This window comes from Mycteria americana, chromosome 5 (assembly GCF_035582795.1).
Source record: "Mycteria americana isolate JAX WOST 10 ecotype Jacksonville Zoo and Gardens chromosome 5, USCA_MyAme_1.0, whole genome shotgun sequence".
Taxonomy (NCBI): Eukaryota; Metazoa; Chordata; class Aves; order Ciconiiformes; family Ciconiidae; genus Mycteria; species Mycteria americana.
The window spans coordinates 40,649,169-40,663,653 of record NC_134369.1 but is presented as its reverse complement, the minus strand read 5'-3'; the positions used below and the strand labels follow the sequence as shown (position 1 = coordinate 40,663,653).

At 39.0% G+C, this 14,485-nt stretch overlaps 1 protein-coding gene across 1 annotated transcript in view; it reads right to left on the bottom strand.

The window, feature by feature from the left end:
• Positions 1 to 12,881, bottom strand: part of AQR (aquarius intron-binding spliceosomal factor) — a 69,811-nt gene extending 56,930 nt beyond the window's left edge. The window contains exons 1-10 of the mRNA XM_075503047.1: positions 12,666 to 12,881; positions 11,725 to 11,781; positions 10,482 to 10,522; positions 9,445 to 9,480; positions 6,979 to 7,099; positions 5,126 to 5,266; positions 3,407 to 3,475; positions 2,807 to 2,907; positions 2,031 to 2,107; positions 669 to 733 (exon numbers count right to left, since the gene is read on the bottom strand). Coding sequence (XP_075359162.1) covers positions 669 to 733; positions 2,031 to 2,107; positions 2,807 to 2,907; positions 3,407 to 3,475; positions 5,126 to 5,266; positions 6,979 to 7,099; positions 9,445 to 9,480; positions 10,482 to 10,522; positions 11,725 to 11,781; positions 12,666 to 12,749 — 792 coding nt within the window. The 5' untranslated portion in view covers positions 12,750 to 12,881. The remainder of the gene's footprint in view (positions 1 to 668; positions 734 to 2,030; positions 2,108 to 2,806; positions 2,908 to 3,406; positions 3,476 to 5,125; positions 5,267 to 6,978; positions 7,100 to 9,444; positions 9,481 to 10,481; positions 10,523 to 11,724; positions 11,782 to 12,665) is intronic.
• Between the last annotated feature and the right edge of the window lie 1,604 nt (positions 12,882 to 14,485).

Sequence of the window (14,485 nt, the reverse complement as noted above, 5' to 3'; positions counted from 1 at the left end):
CACAGTTGTTCGCTCACTCCCCCCCAGTGGGATGGGGGAGAGAAGAGAAGGAAAAAAAAAACCAAAAACCCACCCAAAACTCATGGGTTGAGATAAAGACAATTTAATAGGACAGAAAAGAAAGGGAAAATAATAGTAATGATGATAAAAGAATATACAAAAGTGATGCACAACGCAGTTGCTCACCACCTGCTGACCAATGTCCAGCCAGTTTCCGAGCAGCAGACCCCCAGTCAGCTTTTCCCCTAGTTTATATACTGAGCATGACGTCATATGGCATGGAGTATCCCTTTGGTCAGTTGGGGTCAGCTGTCCCAGCCGTGGCCCCTCCCAATTTCTTGTGCACACCCAGCCTACTCGCTGGGGTGAGGAGCAGGAAAAGACCTTGACTCTGTGTAAGCACTGCTCAGCACTAACTAAAACATCAGTGTTATCAACATTACTCTCATACTGAATCCAAAACACAGCACTATACCAGCTACTAGGAAGAAAATTAACTCTATCCCAGCCAAAACCAGGACACAGATGGAAAACCACTACTAAACAACCAAATGCACAACTGTGACATAGCCACCTGCTAACTGGAATAAGGCTATAATAATGACTTTACACATTTAAAACCTAGAAAAGTACACCTGGAAACAGGTTGAAACAATTTAGTAACTTACCTCAAGATCCAGCATGAGTTCAATGAATCTCTCACAATAATGAACTTTGTCCATAGAAATAGGACCTAGATAGAAAAAAAAAATATTTTTTTTCTGCAATTGATCCACACCACAGTATATTTGTACTTGAACTATTTTTTAAAGGTGTAGCAAATGCTACTAATATACCAGTATTAGTTTTTAACAAGATTGAAAAGTTAACTAGCACATTCTTCTCTTTTTCTGAAACAATCCTTTCTTTCATTGCAAACCAGAAAATTTTTGGATGTAAGAAAATAATGTAACCAGAGTTTCAGCAGTAATTTTATCCAATCTGAAAAAAAGCAACCAATGTGACATACAAAAATGCACACTTCCACAAGATACCAACGGCCCGCTAAGCTTAACAACTTTTAACTCCGGGTACTCGAAAATACCCATTTAAAAGCTGCAATCAAGGTGTGTGCAAAAAGCCTTGACAGTATTCAAAGGTACTCAGTGGTGACTACTAAAGAGCCTTTAGAATCATGTCAAAACACAACACTAAGTCTGCTTTAATTAATGTCTACTTCCTAAAGTGTCCAAAGAACTGTTAATGTAAATCTTCCTAAAACAGGTCTTGCATAATTGGGAAAACAGAGGGGAGAGGTATCCTTTCTGAGGAAGCCACAATACACAGAATTTCCCCTTACAGCTCAGTTAAGAGCTGAAGTTTGCCAAGAGTTTAAGAGCAAAAGCAGAACTCCGGGAAGTGATTTCAGCCAAATTGTGCTGTACTTAGAGTATAATAAGCCTTTTTTGTCAAAAGGCTAACACCTTCCTGTACAAACACTTTTCCTTTCTAAATCAGGCAAGCATATAATTTTGCCTGTCACAATGACTTATAAATCAGGAGCAGTCAAATCTTAGAGAATTTCACTTCACTTAGGCTTTTGTTCTTACCATAAATGAACAGTACTGACAGAATAGAGCCTTATGATATGCATTTATGCCACCTGTTTAACAAGGCACGTAAGTATGTATGAAATGCTTTAATGCTGTAAGAAGGCTGTAAGCACACAATAAAGAATATCAGTACCCAGAAATATTTTAAGTCCATACTGAACAGGAGAAGAGGTTTAAAGTAGCTTTCTGCTATTTCATTTTTACAGCATATACAGATTTGAATACTAATTTTGACATGAAATCCATGCAGACAGGCATGGATTTCACTAAAACACCATCTAGATAGGATACCAACCTGAGGTTGGAGACCTTAAGGAGTTGGTATCCTAAGGAGCAGTTGGTATCCTAAGGTTGGTATCCTAAGGAGTAGTTGCTTCAGCAACAGAAAAGAATTTAAGACAGGTTACCAGATAACAAAGTAACATAAGAACCAGTTACCTGAGACAGGTATTGATTTTAGCACAGAAATGAATTTCTGAATGAGCTGTGAAAGAAATCTTCTCTCCCGATATGCTCTAAAATCAGATATATGACAAAAGCATTAATATTCCTTGAATGCAGACTAGAAGTACATCGTATCTTTCACTTATACAAAGTTAGCTGCTTTAAAATTTATATAATGGTAGCAGGTTGCTTTGAAAAACACACCTAAACTGTTTAGATGATAACTTTTCTCCCTGCACTCAGGCAGACAGGTTAGCAGAGCCTACATTTTTAGGCACAGAACTGATTAACAACCCATGCTTCTACTGAGTCAAAGAGGAGAAGCATGTCACCACCTACACCTTACCACATAAGTATTGGAACACAAAAGTATTGGAACATTCAACTTCGGTGAGATACACACAAATTTATTCAAACACTTGCATAAGGTATTTGCTTAAGAGCTCAACATTTGCTAAAGGTCATGAAAAAATACAAGTAACTACACGAATATTCTCTTATGGCTTTCATCATATAGCTCTAAGATTTGGCATCACAAATTCACTGATCAAATAAAATATTAGAGTTCTATAACAGTATGTTGCATAAAACCCACTGGAAAACAAAACAGTTTCCAGGAGACCACATATGATCAATCCTTATTTGCCATCTTCACAGGTTTTTTTTTTTTTTAAATGCATTTTTTAATTGAAAGAATTTATTTTAGCTGAAACACAATGAATGCATTAACAGCTTTGGATTTAACAGGAAAAAAAGTTTCTGTAACGTACTGCATTCTTGCCTCCTCATCCATTTTCTCATCATTTTTCTTAATTAGATTCCAGAATTTTCTTAGTTTTGGTGTCTTTTTCAGCTCTTGTTCCAGCCGTTTCTGAAATGTTAAAATGTTATTCAGTCACCAAGAATCCTTGTTTTCATGAGAGATAATAATACAATCCAGTCTTCTTATTAAAAAAGAAAAAATATATAACAAACTGAAATAAATATCTGTCTCAGACTAATCTCAATAAGTATCACTGTAAAACAAGAATGTAATACTGCTAGGACAGTCTAGCCATGACTAGATGTCAGCTCCATTCCCCAGTCCCTGTGATCTCATGGCCTTGTCTACAAATTATAGCTTGAAGAAGCTATAAGCAACAAAGCTCAGTTTTATGAAAAATTACATAATTAATTAATAATTACAATTACATGGAAATCTGCAACAAACAATAAAGCGAATTTTACCAAGCACACAAAAATATAATTCCATAGCAATGCAGGCAGCTTTAAATATTAGGCTTCCATAACAGTATTCCATAAAAATTCACTTTTCAGGACTTGGATAATGCCTAGAAGATTGCTTTGCCAGTTTACAGTGTTATGCTTACGGGTTGTAGAGCCATCCACATTGGTAAGGAAATGAGCTGCTGCACCTGACCTCTGATCAAATCCACTTCCTGTTAGAAAGTCACAGACAGAAAATGTTTTTTTAAAATTCTTATGTTTTCTGATGTGCCTGTCTTACAAAATACATCAATGTACGTTACCATCCGACAAAAATATATATGTTGTTGTATTAGATTTCACAATTTCCTTACAGGAAACTGCACAATAGCCCTACCCAGTAACACTTAAAACTGCTGACGACTTTCGCATTTTAGGTTCTTTTCACGGATTCTGTCAGTTCTTAATACTTCAGCGGGGGCCCATCCATGTAAGTTTTTTTAGCATAGAAGCTGATGAGAACTGATGTTCCTTCTTCAGTCATTTCTCGTTCTTGAACTGAATTTTCTTACTGTGCTTTCTCTATTTGTTTTTACTCTATTTCTTTCCTGAAGCCCTTCATTTATCAAGTTTTTCCCACTTCATCTACACTCTTCCCATTATCTGAAATAATGATTTTCTCTATAATTCATTTCACTTCAACTGTTGTTTCAAATGTTCTCTCTCCAACTCTGCCTGTGATCCGGATCCACAAAATTTTCTTTCTTTCCTAAACTATTGAAAAACCTCGATTAACATCTTAACTATGTCTTCACAGACAAATACTCTATTCTCAGCATTCTGAAACTTCATGCTTCAGTGCTCCTCGCTTAAAACGCTACTGTCACTATCCTGTTTTGCATTTGACAAAGAAGTGCAGCTTCTAATAGCAGTATGCTTTTACAAGCACTTTTTTACTGGCTTCCATATCACGTTATATGAGAAACATGCTCTGCAAGCAGGATTCCATACAGTCACTATCAAACCCTCCTTTAAAATGAAGATCTGTTGCATGGCCACTACAGAAAAATACTACCTCAATAAACTATCCACATAAGGTTCAGGATGATTACTGGCTCCCATAATCATTCCTAATTCCAAAATCAAATCATACACTTTCTAAATTATTTTGTCTGCGAGACATGATTTTGTTCTTTACTTGTGCAGACCCTGATTCTGACTGATACATCCTGTGTGCAATATAAGAAAAGAAAAAGCCCAGTAGCAAGAGAGGTAACAGACTACTGTTTTATGTAACAGATAATTGTAAATTATTCTCCACACTTGCTAATTAGGATCAATAACTGTGTTTTTACTATAGATTGAGAATACAACTTGGTCCAATGCTTTCTTAAAACTAACTCAAGAGAAGCGCAGATAGAATACTACCTAAATCTGGTTTCAAAAGTGAAAAAATTACTGTCTTTCTCAATAGTTAATGGAAATAATTTTGTGCAATTTCCCAGCCAAACTAAAAAGAGCACAGTAGTAAGTAATCTGCTTTTAAGTGTAAAGCACCTTTTCAAATATAAATACATATATTTTAAGCACTATTTTAAATATAAGTCTGGATATATAAGTCTGGATATATTCCTTTAAATTGCAATAAGTGCCAATCCTCCAATTTCAAGTCTCTTTTATGACCTTGTGTCAGAGAAAAGCAATTGTGATGAGAGAGATAAAGCAAGAGTCAAAAAGAAGGGAAAAAAGCCCTCTGGTACCATCTTCTTCCTTAAATGGGAATTTTGCTTCATTTGTCTCATAAGAAGAAATTGCTCAAACTAAACTCCTATTAACACAGAACAGCATAAACACACTGGAATTATTAGTTACATTTAACATACCAAACTATTGAAGCAGTGATCAAGGAAAAGCAGCAGTACTGTCTGTTCATGCAGAGAGTATTCACTGTCATTTTCAACCAGCGATGCTTCCAATATGCATTTGAAAAAGAAGGGGAAGTGTTCTGGCTTTTTTTTGAATGTCTAGAAATAGAAAAGGAAGTTGATTTTGAGTCAGGTTGATACAAATAATTTCAATCTTCATTCACATAACATTGCTTAAGTTCTCTAAATCCATTTTAATCTATAAAAGGAAGGATTAGTTTCTCTTTTTCATTTATTCTGACCAGGCAACACAAACTAAACAGACTAATGATATCCTCCCGACCAGAGATCCTCACACTATGGGAGTGCTCTTAGTGGGATTACTGCCTTCTACATGGTCTATCACAGGTGATGTATAGGACAAACTGAAGAAGCATCACAGGTGGAGTGGATTGTGCTGTGGGAATGCTCAACTGGTGATTGCACAGAATTAACGTGGAATGACATAAGTTAGAAGAGAATTGGTAGATTTTGGCAAAAACTATGGCAGCTGTTTAGTGATCTGCAAAAAGTGAGCAGGTAAAAACCATGAGAGATTAATTACAGTTGTGGAACTGCCATTCAGCTATGTCAGCCAGAAAAAGATAAACCAAATAACTGTGGAGATAAAACAGTTTCTTTACAAGGGCAGCCACATACCAAATAACAGGTTTAACTAAGCTGCTTGGAAAGGAACATGCACCTGTCATTTTGCTTCTAGTACCTACACCAGAACGAGAAAAGGCATAGACATCATATGCACAAGTTATTAATTCTTTGTGCTTTGCCAGCCCTGAAATAATGGCACTATTATTGGAGTAAGTGTGCTTCTGAAATAATGCTTGCACAGAATTTCTAACTAGGCTCATGTAGTTGAGACGGCCTGTGAGAATTGGACTGTTTGTAGAAACACTAAATTATTTCTGAACCTATTATTACAAAAAACAGTGCACATAGAAGCAGAATAAGAGATTATCTTAGTATAAAATTTCATGCAAGAAAGCTACAAAACCATATTCACAGGTTTTAAGCAAGACACTATTGGATAAAATGTTAGACTTCCAGTGGTGCCTTCTTATATCCACAGGTATAAAAATCCTTTTTTCTTTCAATATCAGAGCAAGAACTTCTCTGCAAATGCCAGACTTTTGTCAAGTGCCCAAAAAGCAAATGATGATGATGATGTAAAGGCACATGAAGAAAGGCTGAGAGAGTTGGGGTTGTTCAGCCTGGAGAAGAGAAGGCTCCAGGGAGACCTTATTGCAGCCTTTCAGTACTTAAAGGGGGCTTATAGGAAAGATGGGGACAGACTTTTTACCAAGGCCCATAGTGACAGGACAAGGTGTAATGGTTTTAAACTAAAAGAGGGTAGATTAGGACCAGATATAAGGAAGAAATTTTTTACAATGAGGGTGGTGAAACACTGGAACAGGTTGCCCAGAGAGGTGCCCCATCCCTGGAAACATTGAAGGTCAGGTTGGATGGGGCTCTGAGCAACCTGATCTAGTTGAAGATGTCCCTGTTCATTGCAGGGCGGTTGGACTAGATGACCTTTAAAGGTCCCTTCCAACCCAAACTATTTTATGATTCTATGATCACACAGCAGAACAAAGGACTCATGCACCAGAAGGAATCAGGTGATTTTTCACCCATCCATTTGCTTTCTCCAAATAGAACATACACTTTAAAACACCATATCAGACATCCCAGCTGATACCATTTACTTTTAACACCACAAGCTTTGCTACCTTCTGTCAGTATAAGTGAGCACACCGCAAAAAGCTGCAACTTATAGATCAAAGTCAATTCCAGCTGTAATTGAAATTGGTTACCTCCCACGCAGGGACATTCTCTCTGAACTTCTCATTCACCATACAGCAGATTGACATTAAATATGCCTTACTGGACACCTCTGGAGAATAATTCATCCATAGATAATTTTCAAGGTACTGGCTGTGAAGAGACAAAGAATATTTCATTAGTTGCCACCACCCACGTAATCTGTCACTCATTTGAAAGAGCAGTTATCCACAGGGGTTTTTTCCTTCCTTCTCCTTAAAGCCATCTTTATAGTTTGTGATTAGTTGCTGAAGTTTCCTCTCATCTAGGTCACTGCAGCAAAACTTGTTAGACTCGGTAACTGCTACAACAGACAGATGAGTTTCTTATCAGGATGACACATTCATCAGAGGGTTTCCAAATGTAGCAAGTAGCCACAGCTCAATACAAAGTCAGAACATGAATTCATGTTGATTTTCCAAAAAGAGGAAAAAAGAGAAAACAACTTCACTTGTCTGAAGAATGTCACATGCAGTATTTCCTAGCATAAGATGCAAAGGACAACTACTGTATAACAGTATTTATATTATTAAATACCCTTTTTTATAAAAAAATCAGGAATCATCTAGAGACATTTTATCCTTGCGATCATATAAAGGCAATAAAAATATTACATTACAGTGCAACTAAAAGTGTTGAATATTAGGGGATTGATTAAGTGTTTTCAAGAAGGTGAAAAAAAATTCCTGAACACTGGAAAATAGCAGCTTCCCAGCAATGAGCATTTCTTCTTTGTTAACACGGTGCATTTCTCATAAAAGACACTTAAAATTAGATCTTAGAGATGAGAGGCTATTTGGACAAACAACTGTCTCCCTCCTTTAACTTCCTCTTGAAACTATACAGGATAGTTACTCCTGAGGAGGCAATCCCTAAATCCATCATATTCAACAGTGCACTTGTACCTTGTGCTACTTTAAAAACTGCTACCAGAAAGTGGAAAGTCTTGTTTCTTCCTAAACAAGCTGCTCATTTATTCCTTTCTCTTAATGTTAGCTTTAACATTCATTTGGCCCCTCATGAGCCAACTCAGTTTTACCTATCTACTTTTTTCCACAGATTACTTTTCTGATGTCTTACAGTAAGCTACTTCAATGATTTCACATAAGATGAGTACCAGAGATGGTGGGAAAAAGGGCAGTGAGAAGCTGTATGTAACCAGGAGCAAAAGGCTCAGTAATGGTCAGACAGGGACTTCTGCTTGCTGGGAGATCTGCCAGAATGCGTAGCTTCAGATGTAGCTGAGATTAGGCGTATACAAAATGAAATACATGCTGCTTCCCAAGAGCTTGGATCTGCCAACAGGAGGGGGAAAACCCCCACAAAATCCACAGAACTCCATACTTTATTTCACCCAGGAATTCCAATAAATTTCAATATGTTTTAGTAAAAATACTATTATGCCTCCAAGTGAGGATAAACATATGTGAGCAAGAATGAAGGATAGGAAAATCTCATGTGTGTGAAGACAGGAGAGTTTCACAGACGGATGGGGAGGTGGGGAACAAAAGAGAGAAAACGACTTACAGGACAAATGGCAGTAGATGGGGCTATACACCAGAAAGTACTGAAGATACATTACAGGCTGGTTAACATTAAAAATGTTCACAGGAAGGCTAAAAACCTCTAACTCCATGGTATTGCTGGCACACAAATTCCAGAAGTCATGCTACCAGCATGCCATTTGTTCGTGTCAAACCCCAAACGATAGCTTACATTTTCTCTTCTGCCTTTTCTAATAAAGAAGCGGAAAACAAAGGGAAGTTTGTCCTACTTTTCTAGTTAGCAGTACTACTTACATATTTCAGCCTTTTCAAACAAAGAATCTGACTCAACCAAAACCCACCTCATTCTACCTGCTCATAAGATTTGAGAGATAAAACAGAGCCAAACAGAACACTAAATATTGTGTTTCTAAATATGTAAATACTGCAAATATTTATTTTACATCATTTTACACATACTTTATAAATTCTTCCAGGAAGTCTGAAATACCTGTAAGAACGTTCTAAACAGATTTCCATTTCTTTTCAAGTGAAGAAAGTGTTAGTGATGCTGCTTCAGCACAATTCATTTTTACCCCCGCAGTAAGAGAGTTAATCCAAAAGCTTCCTCTGACTTTGGTGAGTTCTGATTTAAGGCTTAATGACACATTCCAAATAACAGACCCAAGTTTTTCACCTCTCTCATTCACACTCTCTTCTTCAGTGCTTCATTTACACTAGAAATTCAGAATTGTAAAACAAGATACTCTCATATGTTACTGATACTTATGAAATTATTTCCTCCTCAAATTAAGCTCTCCTCACTTAATTTTCCTTGGTACGCAATTCAAAACTTTCATAAGCAGGAACAAATGAGTATACTACCTTCAAACTGACCTACCGCCCTGCATTTGCTTCTCATCTTTAGGGGTTCCCAAGAAAAAATAACTTAAAATTTCATTCCAATTAGCTTACCTGAATTCAAGAAGCATTATCTTTCTAATAGCAAACCTAAAAAGGAAAAAGTAATCAGTTAACACAGGAAAGAAAGCCTCCCATAAACATTTTAGCTGCATGGAAAATGGCTGTATTTTCCCTTATATAACAAAACCTGTAGAAACATCTAGGAATTATTTCTGCCCCTCCATTTCCACGCAAGAGCAACCACTTGAATGCAGAAGCAACTGCTGTAATCCTATGGAAGCTAAAGTTCATGCAGGTTCACTAAGCAATCAAATTCACATTAAAAAAATCCATCTAGATCTTTTAAATATGAAGACACTGCTTCCAACAGCCTTGAAGACATAAACTGCTAGAAGCTGACAGTGTCTTCTGGAAAACTATGACTATATATTTAATCCATTCATAATGGTCTCTCTTCTTAGTGACTGGAAATGGAAGCTTGCTCTGATCCTGTATGGCAATTCTTAGATTACTTTCATAAAGGAATCAAAAGCAGAATTCTCTCCACAGCTCAGACTTCCCCTGAAGAGCTGCAGCTACAGTTACAACTCTTTTCTGTACACACAGTTGTAGAATGCAGTTTATCTTGAATTCTTTGCCTCCCCCATCTAACATTACAATTCACTGAAATGAGACTTGCCTTTTATAAACCTGGTAATGATAATTAGGGAAAGAGCAAAAAGCTAGAGGCAGCACACTCCTCAACTGCTTTTTATTCCTTACGTACCTTAGTGACAAAAGAAGGGACCAGCCTTCTATAACCATCACAACAAAACAACAAAAAACACAACAGACTACCAGATCAAGGAACCAAACAGTATTATGTCCAACCATCACATTTAAGGACTATGAGCTCATAAACTTTCTTTTTGCCACATTCAGACTTTGAAATACCATAACGATTAAATGACTCAAATGCACTCAAGCCATTTCCATCTGCTTTCAACACGTTAATGCATTTTAAAATATTCTGTGAAACATTAGAAAACACTTCAATACAGATAATGTTGGAATAGTTGTCTATAAGTGAAAGTGACTAGTGTACTTACTTTGACCTGACAATTTCTTTTGTATATACATCTTCAATAACCTATGCAAAAGAATATTTCAAAAAAGAGTTAAGAATTGTATATACTTCATACAGTGATTAAAAATGCATTAAGATACCTTATGCACTCAAAGTTACTCTGAATTAGTTAGTCTCTGCTTACTGCTATTTGATCAAAAATGTCGTAAAAATTATGTCTTGGCTCTGAAGAGTCCAAAAGCTTCATAGACATACATTCTCACAAAGAAAGTGAATCAACTTAGGAGAAAGCACCCAATGACAGAGAATTGACAGGACCTTCATTCAAGTTATTCTGAAGGAATAACCTACATCTCACCAAGATTTTTTTCTATAAAAGTCAAACAGATATGCAAACCTTTTTATTGTTAATCTTTGGCTTATGGTTGAATTTAAAGAACAGACTTCAAGAGTTGAGTCTGCATCAACTCAGTCATCTGCTGTCACTGTTTCTTTTAAATGATATTTAACCTAATCCAGACACTTTTACCTAGATTTTCCAACAGGAATGAAAGAATCTGCACTATCTGTTGCAATAGGCACACTTTGACATCACATGACACAGAGATGCAACTCAGCTGCTCATGTACGTCCTAGTTCTAACAATCACAGACAAATACTATCACAAATACTACAAAGAGAGTGAGTAAACTGAGGCTGGAAAGGGAAATTTAGCCAACTAGCCACAAGGGAAAGAAACCTAACATTTAAGAACCCTGTGCTACAGAAAACGAGCACAAAACCAAACACATCAGGCCAAATTTTAAACATTCAAAACACACATATCCACCAGCGCAGTACTAAAGGTGTCTGCTGAAAACTCTCTGAAGAAGCTTTTAGAAAGAAGTATACAATTCAGTAATACCTGCATCTTTCGTCCTTCTTTGATTTCTACGAGTAGCCCCTCCTCAAACATCTTTTAACCTCAAAGGAGATGCTCAAAAATCTTTTACTCGCATAAGTTCTTGGCCCAAATAAACTGAACAAATAGCATATAAGAGAACTGCACTGCTATAGCACACCTTCCTAACAGTCCTAACAGTGCCTACCTTTATAAACTACAAATACATAACAATTTATAATTACAGCGTGTTAAGGAACTGTTGACCTTCCAAGCAGTCTCCTATACTCTTATATAAAATAAGCACTGTTAGAGGTTGGCACATCAGAAAAGGGTTGATCCTCATTCTTTTACACCCCAACACAATTCCAGTAGAAGTATTTACCTTTGAATCAAAAGACAACTTCTTCTTCACATGTGGAGCCCAGTATTTATTTGCTAACTGTATGGGGAGAAAATAAAAAAAGTGTTAAATATATACATTTTCAGTTGTAGTGATACAATAACTCAGTAACACATCCCATCCCCAAACTTTATTTCACTAATATCTTGCTTAATTTCAGCTTATGGTAACTACAGGTAACAAAATCAGGTTTTCCAACAACAATGTTTTTCAACCATTTAAAGTTTTATGCGTAAACCTTTTTCAACAGAGATGCGATTCGCTGTAAAATTTTCAGATGTGCAGACTGCTATATAATAAACAATTTTTCTCCTTAAGTTACTTCTAGCAAAAAAAAAAAAAAAAAAAAACCATGATCTTTCTGGCACTGCAAACCCCAGATTGCAAGTGACTACGCTCCCGTTCAGGAATTTCACAAAGAGCTAGAGGCTACATATAAAGGTCTGATATTTTAAGGCTATTTGCTGTAGCCATCACTGCACCAAAACTTGTGAGCTACGGTGGCAAGAGCTTCCTAATCAACTTCAGTCAAACTTCTTTATGCTGTAGAAGAGGAAGGAAAGCAGCACTTCCAGCACAAAAAAATGAAAACTTGTATAAAACCACTTAAAATGCTCAGCTACGAGAAACTGTCAGCAACTTTCCGTGTATTGTAACGAAACTGATTTATCTTGCAGTGCTGCTCTTGTAAATGTCTCCAGTCTGGAAACGCCGGGGGCATATACTCTTTCACGTGTAACACAGGCGTTAGATCTCTCCTCACGTACGACAAAACAAGACCCCTTCCCTAACACCCACGGACTGCAAAGGCTGTTGAAACACCGAGGCGCCGTGGCTGCCGGAAGGGCCTTTCCAGCACCTGGCTCCGGCCGCGGGACAGGCGGCCCGGAGACCCCCCAGGGGCCGCTCCCCGCCGGCCCTACCTGGGTCACGTACTCCGCGTTGATCTGCGACACGGTGGGCGCCACGATCTTCTTCGGCGGGGCCGAGGACGCCGGCGCCGCCATGGTGACGCGGGCCCAAGCCGCCTCGCACAGGCCGGGCAGCACCGCGCTCCCCCCGCCGCTCTCAGCCCGGGCCGGGCCCCAAGCACCGCCGCCCGCAGCGGAGGCCGAGCGGAAGTAACAACCGCGCAAGGAGCAGCGGAGAGGGGTGCGCTTCCGGGGCGACGAGCGCTAGAGCGGCGGCGGGGAGGCAGCTGCGCCACCTGCCGCGCCCTCCCTGGCACTGCCGCCGGCGAGCAGGGGCGGCGGCGCTCCCGCGCCGCCGCCTTGTCCCCGGGCCGTTAGCCTTGTCCCCGGGCCGTTAGCCTTGTCGCCCGGCCGCCAGCCTTGTCCCCGGGCCGCCCTGGGGCGTGGCTGGCAAGGCCTGTCCCGCGGCCAGCCTCGGTAGCGGGTCGCCTGGTAGGCCCGGCGCCGCCAGCAGCGCGCCCGCCCTTTGCAAGGAACACCTCAGGGAGCTGGTCAGGAGTCTGTAAAAGCCGAGAAGCTGTGACAGAAGAAGAGGGAGGCAGTTAACCACCGGGCCGCTTCTGCACTCACCCTTCAAGTGCTCTGTAAATACACTTAGGGTGACTCCTTCTATTTTGTTATCTCTTTATCATTTAGAGCAACGGTTTCTGTCCATCTGACGTGGGAAAGACCCACCCTTACTGACATCAAACGCACGCCACCGCGATCCGAGCGCAGCTCCGTGCTCCGTCTGATAGACGTCCCTGTAACGCGGGAAATCTGTGGAGGAGAGGCAGAAGCAAGAGGGAAGAATTACACACAGAAGCCAGCAGTTTGGTAATGATTTAGAATGGTTCGCAATTAACTTATTCTGTTTGGTAAACAGATTAATTAAGAAGGAAATTAACGGACTCCCTAGAGAAGTTACAGTGCTTTGTTTCTGTGCTCATTATCCAGCACCTGCCACTTCAGTACTTTAAACTTCCAGGCAGATACCCCTGAAGTCTGTTTGAATATGACCTCCTTTGTTTTGATATCAAGGTGATCTCCTTTTCATTTCTTCAAGCAGAGGTTAAACTAAATATTCTTTTTGAAGTTGAATTAGAATGTGCAATGGGAATGGAAAAAGTAATGACAGTACCTTGAACAGGATCAGACAATGGCTACGTTCAAATAAATATGCCTCCTGCCTGCCTGTGCTTTAGAAGATACAGAAAATCTAAGTTTTCTGTATAGACACTAGTAAAATCAAAACATTACAAAAGTACCGATAACAAATTCTGTAAATAACAAGGATTGGGCACTGTCTTGTCTGGAGATTGGAGCCTCTAGAGAGATCTGTATTTGATGAAAATAGGCAAAGCAATTAAAATACATTTAAACCAATGTACCCCGTTTGATGTTTAAATAGTGGTAAAAATCAGAAATTAAGATGCTTCAATTTAATTGACCTAGAGGTTGCAGGTTCATGATTGGCTTAGCCTTATCGAAATCTATGCAGACACCAAAAGGGGTAGTTATATTTGCCCTTTTCTCCACCACTTGGTACAACTGCTAGCACTTGCATCCATGGACAGGTGTAGAAAATACAAGTAAAATTTACCTGAGCTCTGAGCTGGCTGGCTGAGCCATGTTAGCATGTTACTGCACCTTAGCTGGTAAGTTTGGGAGGACGCTGTAGGCAGTATTATCGTCCGCAGTTATCGTGTTCTGTAGTCGACCACCTCAGAAATCAACATAGCTAGCTTATATTTGCATGTATCAGAACAAGTAGAAATGTAACAGCCTGTCAG